At 38.0% G+C, this 22,097-nt stretch overlaps 1 protein-coding gene across 3 annotated transcripts in view; it reads right to left on the minus strand.

Annotated features, from left to right (window-relative positions):
• DHX35 (DEAH-box helicase 35) overlaps positions 1-19,627 on the minus strand; it is a 65,314-nt gene extending 45,687 nt beyond the window's left edge. Inside the window, exons 1-4 of one of the 3 annotated variants that reach the window (XM_016153307.2) lie at positions 19,516-19,627; positions 13,332-13,465; positions 10,609-10,701; positions 4,145-4,222 (exon numbers count right to left, since the gene is read on the minus strand). In XM_016153307.2, coding sequence (XP_016008793.1) covers positions 4,145-4,222; positions 10,609-10,701; positions 13,332-13,465; positions 19,516-19,555 — 345 coding nt within the window. In that variant the 5' untranslated portion in view covers positions 19,556-19,627. Of the gene's footprint in view, positions 1-4,144; positions 4,223-10,608; positions 10,702-13,331; positions 13,466-16,791; positions 19,447-19,515 lie in introns of those variants that run through there. The other 2 variants (XM_036229410.1, XM_036229411.1) reach the window with 2 other exon arrangements.
• Between the last annotated feature and the right edge of the window lie 2,470 nt (positions 19,628-22,097).

Raw genomic sequence — 22,097 nt, forward strand, 5'->3', positions numbered from 1 at the left:
ACAGTATTTCATCAGGACAGTTTTGTTATTGTTATTGTTTCAATTTCAACCCTAGAGATCATTATACTATAAATCTCAGAAAATGGTACAAATGGAGAATGTGTACACAGAAATACTAGGAGTTGTTGTGGATAGGCTTATAAAAATGAGCATAAATAAACTAACCCTCTCCATAAAAATTTAATCACTTTATAAGTCTATAAGGTAAAAACCAAACATATTTAGTTCTATTATTTCAATATTTATATATATTTCCTATTAAAAGTATTTTATTTTCAAACTTTTTAAGAAATTTAATTTATGGTCACATACATTAATATTTGAAAGGTCATATTCTATTGGCTTTTTAATAGATTTCCACCTCTACTGATTAAGTTCTACTCCCAATAACCTCATCAATTGGACTGGATATATATTATCTTTTTGACAGAAACAAATAAATATAGGAAAACAAAGGTAAAAAGAAAAAACATCAATCACTGAGCACCTACTACCTACAAATACTATGCTTCAAGCTTTCACAAGTTGTATGTCATTAAGTATGCACACACAGCCCATGAGATAGACAAGATGTCCTCCTTTTAACAAAGACAGAAACTAAAATGACTGATTTAGAGCTTGTCCAGGATCACAGCTCAAGACACAGACTGGCCTTGAAGCCAAACCCAAAGCATATGAGCCCAACGAATATACTCATTAGTAACTGCCTCTCACAGAGATCAAGCAACTGCTTATGCAATCTGTTCTTAGGCTCAGAGATTGTTTTCAAATTTCAGTCAGCACACAAAGTACTTTTTGAGATGTAGAATTTCAAACTTGACAGATCTATTAATACTACATGGTTAATTTACACACTTTTTGTTCTTTCCAGACAAAGTATGTGGCTTCACAGAAATTATCCATGGCTATAAATTTGGAACTAAAACACACACCAATTAAGAGCTGGGATTCCAAACCACAAATAGGAAAAACTGCTCTAATTTTAAGTAATTGAGTCATATCTTGTGACATTAAAGATCATGTACTTTCAAACTGTTAACTCCATTTTTACACACACACATAAGACTTGGAAAATGTTTATCAATAATTTCAAACTTGGGGGTAGCTCCATAGTGTAGTGGTTAGCACGTTTACTTTACACGCAGAAGGTCCTGGGTTCGCGCCCCAGGTGGAGCCTCGAACCAGGTCCTGGGTGTGCTGGTCCCACCCCCACCCTGGGGCACCAGGCTCCGGGCACCACCATGTGAGCCAGGCCCCAGGTGCAGGCCAAGAGCGTGTGGGAGGAGACACCCTGCCTTCAGAGATCCAGTTCTTAAGGGGAACCAGCAACATCCATAGGTCAGGGGTGGAAGCTGAGGAGGGGAATTAAAGAGGGGAAAAATAATAATTTCAAACTTGAAGACAATTTGGGAAAAAGCATTACACAGTAATTAGCACAGTACAAAAATAACTCTGGGAAATAGAATTAACGTCTTGTCCAGGTAAAGATGACACATACAAAAAAAGCATTTTCATCCCCACTTGCCACTCTCAGAGCTGATTTAAAACAACGAAAGAAATAAAACATATTATCAACCAAAACCTCCATCTTCAAGGAAAGGAGGAGATAGACAGGAACCCAAACAAAAAACTAGGAAGGACGGCTGCCAAACACTGTGAGGTCTGAACATAGAAGAAAGGCACCAACCTCCTTACCAGCAGAGTGGGTTGCTGGCTCCCTTCGTGTTACCACTCTAAAAGGCAGGACTAGCAATCCTCAGATTAGGAAGACAGAAAGCAGCCTTATGTTCAGGCCCAGGAGGCATGGGAAATGTCTCAATGGGGGACCCACTTTGAAAGCAAAGAATCACAAGGGAGGGGAAGCTGAGGAAGGCAGACGGTCAAAAACAAGCAGCAAATCCAAAATCAGAAAGCCCAGAGAATTTTACCATGAACAATTAGAGCCCTCTCAAATCACCAAGGAGTGTACTACCAGATCCTCATCCTCATCCCCCAGCAAAGGAAAATAAGAGATTTGATGAGCGGTTGTACATTATCCAGACCAGTACAACCTCACAATTCTGCAGCCATTAAAAGTACTAACACAAGCCCATCACATTAAAGCCGACTAATAAAGAAGGAAAGAAACACGAGCAAAAAAAAAAAAAAGAGTTTAAAAAACTTTAAAACTATTACCCAAAGAAACAGAAGTAGAATTCAGCCAAAAAAATCCAGTTTCAAAGAAATCATAAGCTTAAGCTAAAAACAGCTTAAGGAAGAGACGCAAAGTCAGAGGATTTGAAGAGAAACAAGGTCTCAAATGTACAGATCAGAAGCCAGTCTGCTAACAGTCTCCAAATCTCACGGCCTGGACATGAAAGATGCTAGAGAGGCTTTTCCCAAATTTGAGAACAATCCCTAAAATTTATACAATGCTATAAATAGCCAGTTACAAGGTTAAAGAAACTTTTCCACAGTTTCAATCATAAAAGGCAAATTAGAATCGACCATGCAGGAGTAACACTAAAATAGTGCTCTACTCTCTCTCTACAAAAGTAATAAAAAAATCACTGTCACGTGAAGAGGTGATCAATGAAAAGGCAGCCAAAAATTGCAGGAAAAAAGATTTACATAAAGATGTCAGGCAGTTAATTAACAAAAACACTTATTTTTCTAGATTTTAAAAAATGTTTGTAGTAGTATCTGCTTTTAAAATTTGTAATGTATCACATAATATCTCCTCCCATTCTAAATATTCACTTCTCTACTTATTAAAGAAAAAGAAAACATTGAAAGAAGTGATTATGAGACCCAGATAGAGATATTAAAGAACCAAAATAGAATAAATCTGACTAAAAATGATCATGAACATGTGGACAGGCTTGAAGAAATCTCACAAAACAAACTAGAAAAGAGCAGATGATAGTGATAACTACTAAAAATAAACAAAGAAGATCTAATATACACTTAATTGATGCTCTTAGTAGAAGAGAATAAAATAAATGGAACAGAAAGGTATGCCAAGATATAATAGAAGAAAATCTGCATAATATAAAGAGATTTGAACCTGAATATTAAAAGTTCTTCTATACCTAAGAAAAAATGAGACAGAACAACCAGCATTAAGATATCCTGGTGCAAAAAGAATCTTATAAGCATTTAAGCTGAAAAAATAAGCCAGAAAGCTAGCAAGGAAAAAGGCCCACTGGACCTCAGACTTCTCTGTACAGTGATCCTCCATGCCAAAAGGCAGTGGAACAAGGTCTGCACAGTTCCTAGGGAAAGCGAGTGGAATCAAGAACTTCATATTAACAAAGACCACAATCAAATGTCCTTGGGCTTATCAAATTCAGCTAATGAAGAAATAAAGAGAAATGAGCAATTCAAGGTTGGCAAACCATGGAAATAATTTGTGATAAACATTAAAACTATTTAAACTAGAATTAAAATAAATACCTGTAGGAGTTATGATTACAGAAAAGAACATATAGTTTTAAATCGAGAAATAATAATTACAGTACTGCATCTAAAACAAATGGATGGAGGAAAGGTGGAGAGAATAAGTGTGCTAATTTAGTTTTTAATAGGAAACTAATTATATAATGTAATTTGAAAAATAACTAACATCCTAAAGCTTTTTGTAATTTTTTTCTTAGTTTTTAAGCTTTAATAAATTCTCTTACGGTGAACAGTTATTTTTACCCAAAATTCAGTAATACTCCCATTTCACTTCAGTTTCCTCTTTTGTTAAATTCAACAAAAGCAAATATATGACTGTGATCCCATTTTTATAAAATTATTTCTATCCAACCAGCCAATCATTTGTTTTTATGTGAACATAAAAGAGAAGCTTAAAATGATGTTTATAAATGTTTGCAATGTTTTCGCTGGACGGCGAGATTTGGAAATTTTTTTCATTTTTTGTTTTGACTTCTCTGTGCTTGATTATTACTTAAAAATTCATAATGCGTGAGTATTGATTTTACAAAAATAATCGGACCATAGTTCTTTTTAAACTGAAGAATTAAATTTTTAAGAAGTATCATCGTATTCCCTTGGGGTTTTTAGGAACCAAAAAAAAAGTCACTGAAATAGAAGACACAGATGAAGTCTTTGCAATTTAAAACAAAAGAAAACAAACAAACAAAAAACCCCAGAAACTCACTGTAACAGCAGCTACTCTTCGAGGCTGGGTCACTCCCACAACTCTTCCTTCAGCAGTCCAGCCAGCTTCTGCAAGGTACTACAAATAAAATCACATCTAAGTATACATCTATCACCACTTCCTAGCAATAATCTCCCCTAAAGTGACCTGGTATCGTGTTTAAATCCCCTAAGGTGACCCTATATTGTGATAAAAATAACAGGTCAGTCTTCTCCTATCAGACATTTTAGAAGTTTTTTTGCAAATGAGGGATTTGAGGCTTAGAAATGCTAGATGATTTGTTTAAACTCCCATCGGAGTTGATAATCAGAAGAACCAAGGCACAAATTTAACATTCTGAGTCCCAAGTCTTGTAAAATTTCCATTTACTACAGCTGACTCAATAAAAAAACTATCCATGAGTCACTCAGAACAATGCTGAATCTGTAGACCAAGAATTTTAAAGTACACACAAAGGCATTTCAATATGAATATCAACCATACAAAATATTTAAGCCAGAGTGAATAAAAATAATTAAATTTTATATAACGTATATATTCCATTACTTAATTTATATTAGCATAAATAAAAATTTTACATGCATTTATCTGATTTATATATGTATTTATTTGCTTATATGTTATGTATTTATTTGAGTGTATAAATTTTTTATATCTAGAACAGATAACAGTGATTATGAGTTACATATTTTTATAAAGTCTAAATTGTTTTACCATGAATATATATATATATCACTTCTGTATAGAAAATAAAAATCTTAAATGCTAGTACATGTATCTACTCATTTGTTTAAAAGAAATGAGGAAAGAGAAACCAGAAACTAACTAGTTATCAAGGAAGAATCAGTAGGAGAGGGATGGAAAGACGGAAGGATAAAAACAGAACAGCAGGAATAAAGAGGGAGTGACAATGCTCTGACTAGGTCTTTCTGTGTGGTTCTGAGAACCCCCGTCATGTTTCACACACTCTTCAAATATGCCCCAAATGAACAAAACCAACTGGGATGAGGATGGAAATCAAGAGGAAATACAAACACTAACAAATGGTCCTGTCTGCATTACCAATGAGTAATGGGATCACACTAACGGGGGTGGGGAAGAAAAGGACTAACCTAAGTAACTAGAAAGCAATATCTTGGATGGATGCTGTAGGGCTGAAGACAAAAGAACTGTGCATAAATGCTGGGATCTAGCTAATGAATGTTAGTACATGCTGTAATCTGGTTCATAAGTGTCAGTAAATACCCCAACAGAGGGATGGGTTTGTAATTCTGAAACTATTTTACATGCATACCAGAATTTAACAAGTAAGTAAATAGATGGTAGCTGAGACCTGAGTATCTCACTGTTAGAGAAAAGTTACAGATAAGGAAAGGCTAAAATGAGCCCTATAGTATTGAAATGGAATAAAAAGTATGAGCATAAATCATTGGGTTTTTATGCACATTACAGACTGATACAGATATTTAGGGGTTTTTATATATGAGGGTTAGTATTCATATATATTTTCCTAAGTCTGAGGAATATGTTTATGAATATTAATTTATATATATTTTCCACTGAGACTTACAGCAAAGATATCTCAGTAGCAATGGGCACCCTAGCACCCAAGTCTTGATTTCTAAATACCATTTCCCAGTAAAAGGAACCCGGGCTTCTTGGAGAAGTGGTTGATCCCTGCACTAAAGCAAGGGAAATATAAGACAAGACTGAAATGTCTCGTGGTACTAGAAAGTAATAACGTGTTCAAAAAAAGGTTGGAGGCTTTTAGAAAGCACACAGGAGTCAAACTGAAGGAGCGCCTAATGATCAAAGCTGGACCACTTTTAACAATAAAATAAATTATGATAGTATTGGACTTTAACTCATAAAATAAATATTCATGATCCACACTGATACATATAAATAATTCAATGAGTAAATATATGAGGGAGAAAGGACTGTTCTTCCTTACAGAAGATTCCATTTGCTAAAGGTAGAAGGAAAAAAGGAAAAGAGAAAATCATCATTAGGCACAACCCTAAATAATTGCTGCAGACAAGATCCAAAAAGGGATGCTAAAATTAGTAGGCAAAAACTTAAAGAAAAGCAGAGTATCTGCAGCCTGAAAATATCTCCCCCAAGATATTAATCAACCACGAAAGGCAAGACAATAAATTTATAGGCAAAACCTGGCACCTTAACCAAGTGATCAAGATTAACTTCATCAGTGATAAGACATCAACATCGTTGAAAACTCTCATACGATGCACTAAGGACCTACCATTTCTGTGGTGTTCTTTCCAAAACGCATAAGCTTATTCTAATGCTCAAAAACACCACACAAACCCAAAATGAGGGACATTTTTAAAATAAGTGCTCAGTACTTTTCAAAAAATGTCAAGTTCATAAAAGATGAAGAAAGACTGAAGAACTCTCATCGACTGGAGCGGACTAGGGTGACATAACAAGTAAGTGCGAGGTACTGGATCACAGAACGAAGAACACTGGCGGGATGACCGATGAGTTCTAAGGAAGATCTGCAGCCTAGCTACTATGTAGTACTGTGCTGATGTCAATGTCCTGCTTTTGATTACGGTACTAAGGGAAGTGGTGTGAGGAGTTTATCACGTTTACAACTTTTGTTAGTCGAAAATTAGCTAAAATAATAGTTTAGAAAATCACTATAAGAACGAAATGTAGGTTTTTTTGCTATAAAAACTGTAAAGTTTCTCTCTCTTGTACTCTTGTATTAAATACATAAACAAAATACTACCAACCACCCCAATCGACACAAATGCAAATTCAATACTACAAGAATAATAGCTAAGATTCATTGAGAACATTACTCAATGCCAGGAACTGTGCTGAGAGCCTTTCAGGCATAACCCCATTTAATCTTCACAACAAATCCTGTAACAGCATCATCAACAATTTAGACATGAGGGGAAAAAGAGGTCACATAATTTGTCCAAGGACACAGATAAAAATCTAAGAGTTGAGATTCAAGCTCAGCATATCGAAGCCCTGCCACATAACCAGGACACAATTCTACCATCCAAAGTAACACACACACTCGTAGTCGATCTCCTAGTAGCCGTGTTAAGCAAAAGACAAAACGATTTCCATAATAAACGACCTATCCATGAAGCCAATCTTCTCAACGCACCTAGGATTCAGACTTCTGCTGCACGCTTCTGGTTGCTGACAAGTGGAAATTTAAAGATACTGCAAAAGCAAGTATAGTGTGGACATCAAGATGTAGTGGTATGTCACAAAGGGAGATCACTGAATTCCATCGCAGTTCTCTCCACTCTTTTTTTAGGGTTGGTTCACCCAATCTGCTCTTCTAGTTAAAGAGTGGAATTAAGAAGAACCCCACCAAAAACGGCTTATGAAAATTGTAATAAAAAGCTTGATTTTGGAGTCCACTGTTTTAACAGTGCTCTAGGAAAAAATATCGTCTAGGTTCCATATACAGTTTGTGAAATTTCAGAACTGGTGTTTTAGCACTGTGGCATGCTATACATGTCCAAGGAAAGACAGTATATAAATCTAGCAAAACAGTTTGTTTGAGAAAGACCTGCTCCATATCCTTGCTGTGACCTCAGCCTTTCTAATCTTCCTAAGCCATAATTTAAATTTAGTTTCACAAGAAGTTGGAAACTATGACTGTTTTAGAGAAGAACTGAGGGGTGAAGAAAAAAAATAATCCTTCCACAGGAGGGGTAGCAGATACCTGAACCAATAACGTAATCCATTACAATGATCTCAGTCATTTTCACCAGCAAAGCTTAGGAGATTCACGTTTTACCAATGATTCCTTTGTGCTTTTTGAATTTGATATTATATGACTATATTTCCTATGCAAAAAACATAGTGCTTATAAAAAATAGTTCCTTAAAAATAATTAAATTCAAATGTATATGTCCTTTGACTCAGCAAATCCATAACTAGTGTATTTATTATATAAGCATACCTACATATGTGCAAAATGATCTATCAGCAAATTGACTCATCACATCTTTGTGATAATACAAAACTGGAAATCTACAACCTAAATGTGTATTAACTGGGAATTGGCAAAATAAATTATGTAGAATCTACATAACTACTAGAATCTAAGCAACTGAAAAAAGAACTATACATTAAGTGAAAAAAAAGACAAGGTACTTTAAAGCAGTACAGATGCTACCATTTGTATTTAAAAAGAGGGAGGAATGTATACATATATACATATATTTATGTATGTATGTATATATATAAACACACACACACAACATATGTTTCTGTAAATGCGATTTTAAAAATCCTCTATCCAAGAAAGTGATACCATCAGTTACATCTGCATAAAGGAAGTATCACAAGATAGGGCAGAGGGAAATCTTTCTCTTTTGTGTCCTTTCGGGTCTTAAATTTTAAACTATGTGAACCTATTAAATAGTCAAAAAATGTTGAATATTTTTAAAAGTCTTAAAATTAAAACGAACAAATGACAGCAAAAAAACCCCTACCTTTGTTCACTGCCACATCGCCCAAGCTGGATCCTCAGACCCTACTCCTTTCTCCTTCAGGCCTTTCTTTCCTGGGACTCAGCCCCTCAGCAGGCCCTCTCTGTTCCCTGGTAGCTAAGCTTCGTTGGGGAATATGACCGCATTGTTGTGCTACATCGTATTACTGATCCAAATAAGTGCCACCCATTCCTGTGGGAGGGTTACATACACTGCCATGCTATTGCTATCAGACCTGCCCATGTAACTTGCTTCAACCAGTGAAATGTAAGCAGAAGTGCCACTTGCAGTAAGGAATTTTAAGAGCCGTCTCATAATTCTGCCTGCCATCCACTACAAAATCCACAAGTCCCAGGTAAGAGCTGCGCCATTATCCTAAGACCCAGTGATCACCTGGAGCAGCCCACATCTTGGGTCATCAACCCAAGAAGGCCACGTAGTATGAGAAAGAAAAAACCTTTGTGTTAAGCCACTTAGATTTTTGGGTTCTTTGTTACCATAACAGTTAAAGTAAGCTGACTAGTTAATTATACAGACTAATTCCAAAACAAAATAAAATCATTTACTCTCTCATGGCCTTTTACCTCTGTTTTATATTTCCCTACCTCACTCCTCTCTATAGGGTGCTCATTTGTAAAATGAAGATAATAATAGTACCTAACTTACAGGGTCACTGAAGATTAAACAAGTTAATGTGTTTAAACTGATCACTTTATGTAATACATATAATAATTATCACTTGTTTTATTATTATTACTCTCTAATTTATAATCTCCTGGCAATTTATCATGGTGCTTCTCCTGTGTCCCTCTTGTAAAAGCAAGTAATTTGACCAGGTCTTGTGCTATCTGCACATAAATTTTCCCTTCAGATCAGCATTTCCTCTGCTGTCCTTTCCCCAGGTCATTTCTTTGTGCCTACCTTTCCCTAGCTACACATTAGATCGTCTGGGAAACTTTAAAGAGATACCTCCATCTGGGCCCTATCCAAAATCCATTATTGGGTTGGGCCAAAGAAGCTATATTATTTCCTCACCGAAGTTCAAAAATAGGCAGAACCAATCTGTGGTGTGAGAAGCCAGAATAAGTTACCCTTGTGTGTATGTTTGTGGGGTCAGGAAAAGAGGTCAGGGGACTAGGAGAGGACACAACTGGGGTTCTAGCAACATTCTGTTCTTTTTCTTGATTTGAGTGCTGGTAACTCAGGTGTATTCACTTGTGAAAGTTTATCAAGGTGTACAATTATTTTAAGTACTTTCTGGTATGTATTTTATACTTCAATTAAAAAAATATACGTTAAAAAAGAAAAGAAAAACCTGCAAGGACTGTCATCCCTGACCCCTTAAATATCATTCCTCACCTTCCAAGTCAAGGCTCTTAGACAGACTTTGATCTCATCCTCTCTTTCCATTCTTGATCCTATGTTTCTGCTCTTGTTGAGCCCCAAACACTTCTCCACCCCAGTATTTCTAACCACAGTACTCACTGGATTAGAACATCTTGTTCAAGGTCAACTTCAAGTACCCTTTTTTCTACAAGGTCTTCTCTGATCCTTCTTTCAAATTCTGTTCACACATGATTTAAGAGAGGTTTCTGTCAAAGCACTGCATTGTTCTGTAACAGTCAATTTTTATTTACAACTAAAAAGTATTCATCCTACACCTCCTCTCCAACTATAATTATTTGAGGACAGAAAATATGCATTATACTTCTTTGAATGAGTCTCTATTGTTCTTTTCTGAGTGTGGCAGTCCAGTTATTATAATAAATAGGAATTATAATAAAGTGAGATGACTGTCACTTCAGTACTAATCAAAGAAATTATAAACCCCAAAAGCTTAATAAAGAATACTAGTTGGGTTGAATATTTCCTCTGAGAAGAGCTCTTAATAATGCAAAGGACAGCAGAGTTCTCAAGATGCAAAACCCTTCCAATCAAACGTAAAAGAGCAAAGACATTTAAATATATACTCACTTGTGGAATCTGAGTACTTTTCCCACATCCTGTTTCTCCAACAATCACAACTGTCTGATAGTTTTCTATCAAGTATAATATATGATTCCTAAGCTGAAAAGAAGAAAAACATATATTATAAATAGCCATATCTTTTTTCAAAAGACCTAAACAAAGATATTTAAACATCATGAAATGAGCTATTTGCAAAGGAAATTTTAAAAAGAGCCATCAAAATGGATTTCCAACTCTCAAGCACTGTTGGTATCAGTTTACGCTGATACGATTGCAACTGAGTACAATAACATCGAAATATATAATGCACATATTCTTTGATTCAAAATTTTCACTTATAAGAAGTTATACTACAGGTAGACTAATACACATGAACAAAGATGTATGTACAAGCATACTCACTGCGGTATTGTTTATAATGGTCAAAAATTCAAACTACCTAAATGTTCAACAGGCAATTGGTTAAATTAGTTATTAAACACTCCAATAATGGAATAATATGCAGTTGTTAAAAAGAACCAATGTCTATTTGTACTGATATGAAATGGTCAACAAGACATGCTAAGGGAAGAAAGCAAGGTGTAGAACTATGTGAATAATGCACCAGTATTTGTGTTTTTAAAGGGTAAATACGATACGCTTGTTTATGTAAAAGCTATTTTGGGGGAAAATAAAACAAAACAAGAAACTGGTAACTACACTGTCTCTAAGGGACGGGGACAGGGTGGATGGGGAGCAGGAGTGTGAAGGAGAGTTTTGAATTTTGCAGAGCATGCATGTATTACCTATTTAATTTTTTCCAGTCTGGAAACCAGAAGGAGAATACCACCAAGAGGCACAGGTAGGGAAATCAAGGAGAGGTGGTGAGGAAGACTAGAATGAGCTTCACAGAGGTTGAATTTGACAGAATAAGAAAACGCTGCACAGCAGTGTCCAGGGTCCAAAGAGAATGCCAGCCTACAAAAGGCGTCAAAGGGAAGACCGCTTTGTAATGAACGGGGGAGGAGGCGAGCTTCAGATTTACTGATGCTTTAGTTTCAACTTCTGTTTTTAAAGCTACTTTTAGTTTTAAAAGGAAAGGGAGTGGTGAATGGATAACATTTTATTCTTTTCATCTTCTAGGTTTATCTTTGCCATCTTATGAGATCTTAGCTCTGCTTAAACTCTGCTTTGCTTTCTATCAGTAACTTATACCGCTCCTTCTTACCGTTTTAAATTCATCAGTATATGTTAACTTGTTGCTTGATTTTTTTCATTTGTTGTTTCACTTGTTATATTTTATAAGTACGGTTAAAAGATAAGGATCAATCAAGAATAGGCCAAAATTAAATACTTGGTAAACAATTATCCTTGTTCCTGAACATTTATTACGGTCAGCTATCTTGCTAAATGTTCCATATGGATTATCTCATCTAGTTCTCATAACAATATCCTATGAGGGAAGTACTACTATTAGTCCCATGTTATAGATAAGAAAACAGAAGCTCAGATGGTGAGGCAAAGTCACACAGCACAAGAAGGATGAAGCTTGGGTTTGAATCTGCAGTTCAGACACTGCATCACAGCAAACTGTGTCCCTCAATGGTGAGGAAGCAACAATGAACCTATAATCTTATCTCCTGAGGGTCAAACTAGTTTGCATTCACACAGAATGGATGAGGTTAATCACCTGGGGAAGAAACCCAGGGACTGTCAGTACACGAATGACTAAGATGTTTGGGGCCACATAAAACTAATCAAGGTAATTGGCTAAATTAAGAAGGCTGTTATTTTATACTCATTTGGAGAAAGAACATATTAACAGAAGAGGAATTATTAGCACAATTTAGACAAAGGGACTCCCTAAGAATAAAAACTCGGCAGCTTTTACCCAGCACTGTCCCGGAGGGAGAGAAAGGGGCATGGGTGCTGGTGGGCACACCACCCATCAGGCCATTCCAGAGGCATCACCCTTCATCAGGGGCTATATGAAATAAATATTCTTCAGCTATATCTAAATCACCTGTGGCTCTGAGCCCACTTCCTGATTATAATTTGGTTTCCCACGTGGACTTGGTAACAGTGAGAAAAACGTGTCCAAGGACTGGGTCCATCTGTACTAGAGAAATAAGGCTCACTGTAAACAAACATGTTCTGATTCTAGTTTACACTTTGGTCTCTTATGAGATGACAAGAGAGGCATCCATTTCACAAGACTAATGAAATCAAGTCCCTGGATGTACACATGGTAAGAAATAAACACATCAAAATCCTGTCACTATCTTAGCGGGAGTTAACCTCTTCAATAGAAACCACCTCTATTCCCAATTAATCTTGTTTAAAAGAAATACAATTTTAAAAAGAAAGCTAAAATTGGCCTATGTTGGTAATTTGTTGAAGATGGATGCATAGAAGTACACTGTGCTATCTTCTCTACTGTTCTGTACGTCTGAAACTTGTCCGTAATTGAAAGCAAAGGGGTGGGGGAGGATGTCATTCCATTTCTTTCATTTTTCAATACATAAGGTCTAACTGAAAAAATCTTAAGGACTTTGAAGATTTCTAAGGTCAATTAACATACATGTACTTTGCTTTGAAAAGTTAATCCCTTCAGATAAGGTTATCTCTGGGCTCTTTGTGTTCTAAAGAATCATTATGGGAAAGAGGACACACTATTCGCTTCTGTGCCAAGTATAAAGCTATTGCAGACTGCTTCAGGCCGACAGACTGCACATGCTTATTCAATGTACCTTGAACACTGGCAACTTCTGCCTCTGCTGCTCTATAGAAAGGGCAGCATAAGGGTTGTAAACAACGGTTGTTGCAGAGTTTTCAGCTAGACTTTGTCTCTCTTCGGAGATGCTGACGCCTGGTCCCTCTGTACCTGTAAAAGAAAAAGAAATTTTCGATTCTCTGATACAATTAACAGAAAAATGTACAAAAGTTATAAATTCAAAGAGGAAGATATATAACAGAAGCAATGTATTTGATCTCAAACTACTAAGAGATATTAAATTTTAACTTCAGGAAATCATCTAGAAAAGTACCTATGACAATACAAAAACCTTCTCTAAAACCCTGACTACAGTGTCAAGAACAAAGGAGATAACAGTCCCACTAGGCTCCAAATTGGCCAGACACAACTGTACATTACAGAGGACGATGTTTTGAGTGCTGGCCTCCATGTCACTATTATTACTGAACAATTAATAAGAGTGACACCCCAATGCGAATTAGCTGAGTTAAAGGATAAGTTCTATTATTGTAGGATGGCACCAAGGCTCAGGGACAAAAGGAGCCAGGGACTCAAACACTGCCTGGGCTTCGTCCTTCTCCTATTTCTATGTCCCTCAACAAGTTCCTCTCCATCCCTTAGGCTGGCTTCTCTGCAGGAGCTGGAGTCAAGGCTGATTGCCAGTGCCAGAGCTCAGGCTCACAATTCCTCCACTAATCATTCATTTATAGAGATGAAGTGCAAGAGATACAGCATGAACACTGCAGACGCAGACCCTACCCTAGGGCAGCTGACTTGCTTCTTTTAATCTTCCTCCCCATAGCGCATGAAGCTGTAGTAAGTACGACGGAGAAAATTTAAGACCCAGTAAGGGGACCGGGGGTCCCAGGTATGTGCTGTCTGGAGAGTGAGGAGACGCTTTTTCTCCCAGCGTAGGTCCAATGCCCATCCTAATCCAATCAACCATGGCCAGTGGAGTGGGATGCAATAAATGGCAACCCCCATGTGAATCACAGAATTGGAGAGGTTGGATGGGAAGTACTGCTCCAAGAAACCACTGTGCTGAGAAGATTAAACAAAAGATATCCATAATATCTTCTTTGTAAGAACAATGACAACCTGGTGCTCAGGATGGAAGAATAGGGAAGCCATATCTCATCATAAATAACTGTTCAAGGTACCATGGATTTTTAGCTTGGAAAGGGAAATACGTTAGAAGGAGCATGGGTTCAATTTTTATGATCAGCTTCCATTACTTTTCATGGTGACTTGTTTGTGTAGTCCTAGGACAGAAGTAAGTAATAACTGAATGACACAGCATTCAGAATTCAACTCAACATAAGGAAGATAATCCTAAAAGTTAGAGCTGTTCAGCACTGGAGCATGGTGCCTTTGTGAATAAAAATCCTCCATCGAAGTTAAAAGACAACAGTGCACAGCATTTCTGTTGAAGATGCTACAAAGATAATTACCCCAAATTCACAGGTTTTCTGAACTAGAATCTGTAACGCTATGTGAGAATACAGGGGCTCTGTGACAAGAATATTTACCCCTGTGATTTAGGTTTACATTTTGGGGGAGAGGGATTCCCAGATCCCTTCAATAACATAATAAAGGCTATGAACACCATCTCCTGAAAAATATATCAGAATGTAATGTATCAGAATACAACTTGCTAGAGGTCTATTACCCCCTTAGAGCTATGTTTAGAATTATTGACATAGATCTCTGATCCCTTTTCCATTTATTGTTAGGAATACTTGTGTTCCAGGGGTCCAAGAATGCCAAAAATCAGGTAAATGGGGTACTGCTTGTTAGGGAAGGTCATCAAAAAGACAAGACTCAGTTTGACCCATGGGCTGGACCCAGGCAATCACAGGCTCCTCACCCACTTCCTTTTGTTTTGGAATATGCACTCTGCTTGCCTTCCCAGGGCTTGAAGCTGCCCAAGGACACAGCCTTGAGACAGTATGGACTGGGTACAAGACTAACCCCAGTTAAGACCTCCATATAAAGTTTTACAATCTGGTGGGCAGCTGTAGCAATCTACTCCTGTTGCCACTGTCCAAGACAGGCCTCCTGCGAAAATTCCCTTGCTTATTACCAATCTGAAGTGTTGCGTTTTTCAATTAGTCCTGCCCTGCACTCTGCTATGGGGGTGGGGGGGGCAGTTTTAAATTTCACCCAGGAAGCTCCCAAAGAGCCTGCAACCCAACACCACTGTATTGTCTTTGCTAAAATGTTGACCTTTCTTTCATCAAGACAAAAGATAGAACAGGACCTGGACAAATCGAGTGTCCTTTCCTTTCTTGTTATACACGATAATACTATCATCGCTACTTCTTAATAATGTCTTGTAACCTTTTCTAAGAAAACTATTGCAAAGAATACCTTATCCTCATCAGTTCTGTTTTTGTTTGGAATTCCCTCCTTTTCAAAACACATTTTAAAACCTTTACAGCATGTCTCGAATATTTTTATATTTCTCCTACAAGGTCTCTTACGTCCTCCCCGACCAGCCTTTAATTCACCATGGTGTCTCCTTCACTACGCCAACCCTTCTGGTTTCTAACCTACAGCCTAGTGCACCTCAGTATGCTATTCTGTTGTGAGATCTTTTATAAGAACAGCTGCTATCAACCAATAAGGAGCATGTCTTCTCCTCACGAAAGACTTCATTCAGCCAAATTAGGACTGCTTCCCCCTACATACATCCCATGGCCCGTTCTGGTTATCTATGGTTGTTTTTCCCTTGGCGACATTCTGTGTGCTTAAGGGAATAAGTTTGTAATTCTTAAAAACTACAAATACCTTCATTTTGCCATCTAGAAAACAAGGCTGATAACAGCACATCTCCAATCCAGTATCCCCTCTCATCCAGTTTTTCAGTTTGAGTGGTGACCCATTGGTGGGTTATGAATTAATGTAGTGCTTCATGACGAGCACTTTTTAATAATGAACCAGAAATAGAATAGAAAGTATCAGCATGCATCCCAGAAAGCAATATTGTTTTTGCACAACTTTTTTCAGCTGTGTGTGTGTGTGTGTTCACGCTGGATCATAGCACAGTATATTTTTTACTGTAGATAAGGTCAAAAATCCCCAAAGTTGTTGCTATAAAGTTTTTGCCAGGCACATGGTCAGCAATCATTAAATAGTTGTTAAATGAATGAAGGAAAATGGCATACAAAGCTCTTAAGGCAGCAATAACAAACTAGTTACTCAATGTCCCCAAATTGGTTAAAATGTTTAAAATAGTTCATTTAAAACGTGTAAAAATTTCCTATTCAAATCTAGATCTTGGCTTTAAAAAAATCTGGCAACTGTAAGCCCATGACAATTAGGTAGAACTGAATACAGCTTCCTGCTTTACATAGCATATGCAAGCTCCAGTGTATATCTATCAGTGTATGCACATTCTAGTTTGCCATGGTCCACACCACTCCTTATTACTCCCACCCAGCAGCCTCACTTACTTAGAGTCTCTGAAATGCCCCTGTAGCTACTTGAGCCTGTGACTCCAAGCCTACAGGATATGATTGTGATTCCAACATCTGGTCTTATATCCAGCCTCAACCACTTCCCTGATCTTCGCCATGTATTTCCCACATCCTTGAACTTCAGTTTCCTCATCTGTAAAATGAGAGGGATACCATCACAGAAATGTTGTGACTGTTTAGTGATGGAAGTAAAACTGACTAGCACAAAATAAGGGCCCAATAAGTATGTACTAAATCCATTCCCAACTCAGTTAATGACATCAGTTTACCTAGGCCAGAAGTTCCCCAACTTTGATGCATGCTGGAATCAACTGAGTAATCTTTACGAAATACTGATGCCTTGTTCCTAGTCCTCCAGACTTCTAATTTCTCGCCATGGGGTGTGACAGAACAGAAGAATTTTTAAAAGCATCCTAAGTGATTCAACTACACAGCAAAATTTGAGAACCACTTACCCTGGTCACCCAACCCTGAAATCTGAGTCATAACTGACTTTACCATCTCCTATATCTGTCTCTAAAATGTTTCTCCAATAAGTTTCCTCATTTCTGCTCCCAGGCCAAAATTAAGATTTTCAATATCCCTCCTCAATTTTAGTAGTACCTTCTCTTAATGGTATACCTGACTCCAATTTCTTTCCCAAACCATTCCACGCACCACTGCCAGAGTTATCTTTCTAAAATAAACTCGATCAGGTCATCACCTGCTGAAATCCAAATTCTTTAACTTGCCATGAGAACTCTCAGAAAGAGGCCCTCACTTTCCAAACTTCATCCCCTGCCATACCCCAAAATATACTCTACCACTTAACACCATCACATTACTCAATTATTTTGGTTTCTTTACACACATCCCACTTTGCCTTTGTTCATGCTGCATGCACCCTTTGCCTAGAGCTCCATGCTCCTGCCTCTCCGTGGAACAAAACCTTATTTGTGCTTCAGTATCTGCCTCAAAAATATCACTGTTTTTATGAAGTATTTCTTATCCACACGTTCAATTTTCCCTTCTCCTATATACGTCCACATAATTATAACAGCTAATATGTATCTAGTGCTAACAGCTCTACATGTATTCTTAAACCTCAAGACAATCCTTTAGGTAGGTGTTATGCCAATTTACAGATGGGGTAACTGAGACTTTGAGTATTTAAGTGACTACCAAGTCATCAAGTTATTAAATGGTTGTCAAGGATGGGCTCTACTACCTGGCTCTACAGCCCTTCTTCCTTCCCACCACCTTTTTCTGCCTTATTTTAAAATCGTTTCTAAAGGGTCTCCAATTTCATAGTATAATTAAGAGAAAGACAGAGATAGAGATTAAACCTTGAAAGCAAAGCAGAGCCTTAGTCATCTATGTGTCTCCTGATCCCAAGGTTAGGTGTTCAAAAGTATACCCTCAATGAATGAACTAAACGATGGAATAAAACTCTTAGAAGAATGCCAACTCTTTAAGTGAAATAATATCCTGGTGTGATTTTCGACAATTCATTTAGGCCTTTATTATACTTAACACTTTGATCTGTTATTGAAGGCTTGAATAAATAAAATAGAGGGTAGCTCATCGCCTAATGGGATCTTAGTCTTGGCTGCAAATAAAACTCAGGATGGATCACTGGCTGAAATGCTGAATCATAAAATTTTAAGTGACATACAGATTTAAAAAAAATAATAATTCATATATCCCTTGCTTGGGTTTATCCCCGTCATCATTTATATGCAGTCAGAATTCAGGAATCCACTCTAAAATACTCTTTAAAAGCTTTTCTTGTATTACCTTCTCTGTCTCACTTCATTTTTGCTGCAATATATTTTGCATATCCAGACAGCACAGCAAGTAGGGGAAAAAAACAAGTGGTGGGAAAAAAGAAACTTGTTTTTAACAAGGAACTAATGGAAGAGGAGGAAATAACGTATCTAGCAGGGGCTCGCATGTGTACATTCAATAAAATCCTGACTGAGAAGATTGAAACAAAACAAAGTATTTTGTGACTGAGATTCGTGTTAGCCTGTAAGAGAGGAAGTGCGTGGCAGACAATCCGAAGGTGTTTACTTTCTGGTGGTCACTCGTCGTGATCAAGTATGACCCTAAAACAAAATAAAACACTCCCTTTTTATTAGCACTTACTCTATGTCAGACAACGCGTCGTGCTCGTTATTCAAGCCCACAGGATAGATATTAATTACTCTGCCCGTTTCACAGGTGAGGAGACTAAGAATCAGAAAGGTTAAGTGACTTGCCCAAAGGCACTCTGCTACTATGTGCCAGAGCGGAAAGTTCGAGTCCAAGCAGTCTAATAACTCATTAGCTTGAGCTCCTAAAACCTGAGCAGTGCCTGACCGGTTCCATTGAAGCCCCAGGGCGGTAACAGGACACGCGTGGGCTCGTTAGGGTTTCCCCATCTCGCGGGTTAGGTAAGACAGACATCAGGAGTGAGGAAAACGGGGCCCGAAGAGGCCAAGGGACTCGACTCGAACAAGGTCACACAGAGAATTTCTGCCTAGGTTGAGAGCGGACCCCCGAATCCCTCGGGATCACTGTGGGCGCCTGAGCCGCACAGTCTACCAGCACCGAGTCGGCGCTGGCCAGCCCGCTGAGGTCAGGCCTGCGAGCAGGTCTGCAGGCCCCAGGGCGCCGGCTGTGGAGCTAAGACCAAAGTCAGACCGCCGCATCTGCCCAGCGTTCCTCCAAGGGCCTTACCGGGTCGCCAGAACTTCACCGGTCCCACGGGCGCAGCCATGCTGGGGTGAAAGGTCACGAGGAAAGCTCCACCCCTCTGTCGCGCGCGGGCCCCCGAAGGGGCTAGGGGGCGTGGCCGGCGACGAGTCTAGGCCCGGTGTTTCGCGCGGCGTTACGGCCACGCCCCCGTGGCCACCGCCCCCTCTGCTCCACGTGACCTACTGCTCTTCGTTAGCAAGAGTTCTGGCCCCGCCCCCAGGTCCACGTGACCTCACAGCCACACCTGAGGTAGGGGCGCGTTTTTCATCTTTCTCTTGCGGGGCGGGGCAGGTCCCGGTTCCAAGTTCCTTCCTAGAACTGTAGTGTGGCCTCCATGGTGGCCGCGCACTTCTGAAAGGGCGAGCCTTGGGAAAGGACTGCTGGCATGCGGTGGGCACGGAGGCAGTACATTTCAAGTTAATTGCTAAATACTGATTGTGTTACAAGCTATCTTAGCTTTACTCTCCATACTTTCAAATTGCAGTATAGTAACTATCTTTTGAGTTTGCTGATTCAGTAAACTGTGGCAGTGAATGGTAAATATTCCATATACGATGGTGTTTATTATGATCAGTAAATAAAACAATAGTAAATGGGGCCTTGAGAGTAATGCTGAAAAACGGGGGGAAATGGGTTGAAATAAGAGACTTAGAAATGGGTAGATCAGTTAGGCTAGGACATTAACCCAGTGTTTCCTCCACTTTGGCTGCTCATGTGATTAAATGCTTGTTAAAAATACAGATTCTAGGCCCCAGTCCAATCTTGCATCAGAATCTCCAGGGGGATGACCTGGGAACCTGTATTTTAAGAAAGCCTACAGATGATTCTTTTGATCAACAAGCTTGAAAAAGTTTCCACTAATCCAGAGGAGAGCTAATAATCTCAAGTAGGGGCACTATTTTATGGATATGCAACTAATTGGAAGAAAGTGAGAGCCTTCAGAATCTATGCATTTTTAGAGCTGTGAAGAAAATTTGCATTCTTTGAGAGAAATGACAATCATGGAAAGATAAGGGTTTTTTGGAAACAAACATGATTTGGAATCCTAACTGCCATTTCCTAGCTATCATCTAATATTTTAAAAGGCTGTATAAAATAACATATAAAATGCCTAACAGCATAAGGCATAACAGGCATTCAAGGAATGTTAGCTCTCCTTAACTCAAATAGAGCAAATCCACCTTGGGGGAAAAAAATCTAAATTTACATGCATATATTCATTTTCCAAATATTCTTCATTTCCATAATAATGGAAATAGAGTTCAATACATTATAATCCCTCTGTCTAAAATTCTCCATCCATCCTTTAAAATATCTTTAAAAGGGTCAGCTCTAAGGGTTCTCTAAACTCACTGTTTGGCTTAAGCATCCCCCCCTCTGGAGACTCAGAATCTGTGTGCTCACTTTTGTGATAACAGTTACTTAGTTGAACTGTAGTTAATTTCCCTCCACTATTATACTGGAAGCTTCTTGAGGACAAGGACCATGTCACATTCATGTTCCCAGCCCAATAACAAAGTGCCTGTTGAATAATGTATATGTGAACTCTCCATGTTTTATACTTGTTTTTAGTTCTTCATAGCATTGATTCGTCCTCGTTTTATTTTTGTCTTATTTTCACTAAAGACCCAAGTATAGAAAACAGGGTTTATACATGAATACAAGGGAAAATTAAATAAGTACCACTTTTTATTCTGTATTTTATAAATTACTCATGATTTATATTAAGAAGTCTTCCTATTTACAAAGAGACAGGAGATTAGGGCTAAAGAGGCGTTAGTGTCTAGTCTAAATACTGTTAAAAAAAAAAAAACCGAGGTTAAAAGGACTTACTTGGTCAGAATCAATGAGCTAATTTTGCATCAGAACTGAAACTAGAAGTCAGGTTTTCTAATTCTCAGGCCATTATTTTTCAACCACATGGACCATTTAAAACCAATAGAGCTTTGCTCCCCTAGATCAGAATTCTTTTATCTGTCTTAGAAAGTTCTCAAAGCCCAACTGTCCCTAACGGGTCGTTTTGCTTACAACTTCTATTGGAGAAAAGACCTAAGTAATAACCTAGGTGTTGACGGTGTGGTTTTACTGTCAAAAACTAGAAATGGTCTCAGTAGACTATCTTATCCTTCCTAATTAACTATTTCCAGAAAGAATGGACTAAAATAACAACTCTAAATTAACTATTTTCAGAAAGAATGGCCTAAAATAACAACTCTAAAATTAAAACCATTATTTCTTGAGAGGGCATCAAGAATTTATTTAGCTCATTGCCAACGATTCATTTCGATCATTTTGTCACATAGGATTACATTTTGCAATTTCTGAATGATAACATTTTTCAGAAAGATACTCTTCAAAATCATGTTTCAATGGCACATGATAGAAGTTTTTCTGTGCCTATGGTGGTTAACGGCTACTTTCTGCTCTGAAATATTTCCAGTCCAACCATCTTGGCCATGTTTAGGAGACACTAGGATTTAGGAGTTTTCATCTTTGTAGCAGGTAAGGCTTTTGTGTAACAATAGAAAACCCATCTTAAGGAAAAGGCTCATAAAGCCCAGGAG

The sequence above is a fragment of the Rousettus aegyptiacus genome, unplaced genomic scaffold (genome assembly GCF_014176215.1).
Source record: "Rousettus aegyptiacus isolate mRouAeg1 unplaced genomic scaffold, mRouAeg1.p scaffold_m13_p_12, whole genome shotgun sequence".
NCBI classification, from domain to species: domain Eukaryota; kingdom Metazoa; phylum Chordata; class Mammalia; order Chiroptera; family Pteropodidae; genus Rousettus; species Rousettus aegyptiacus.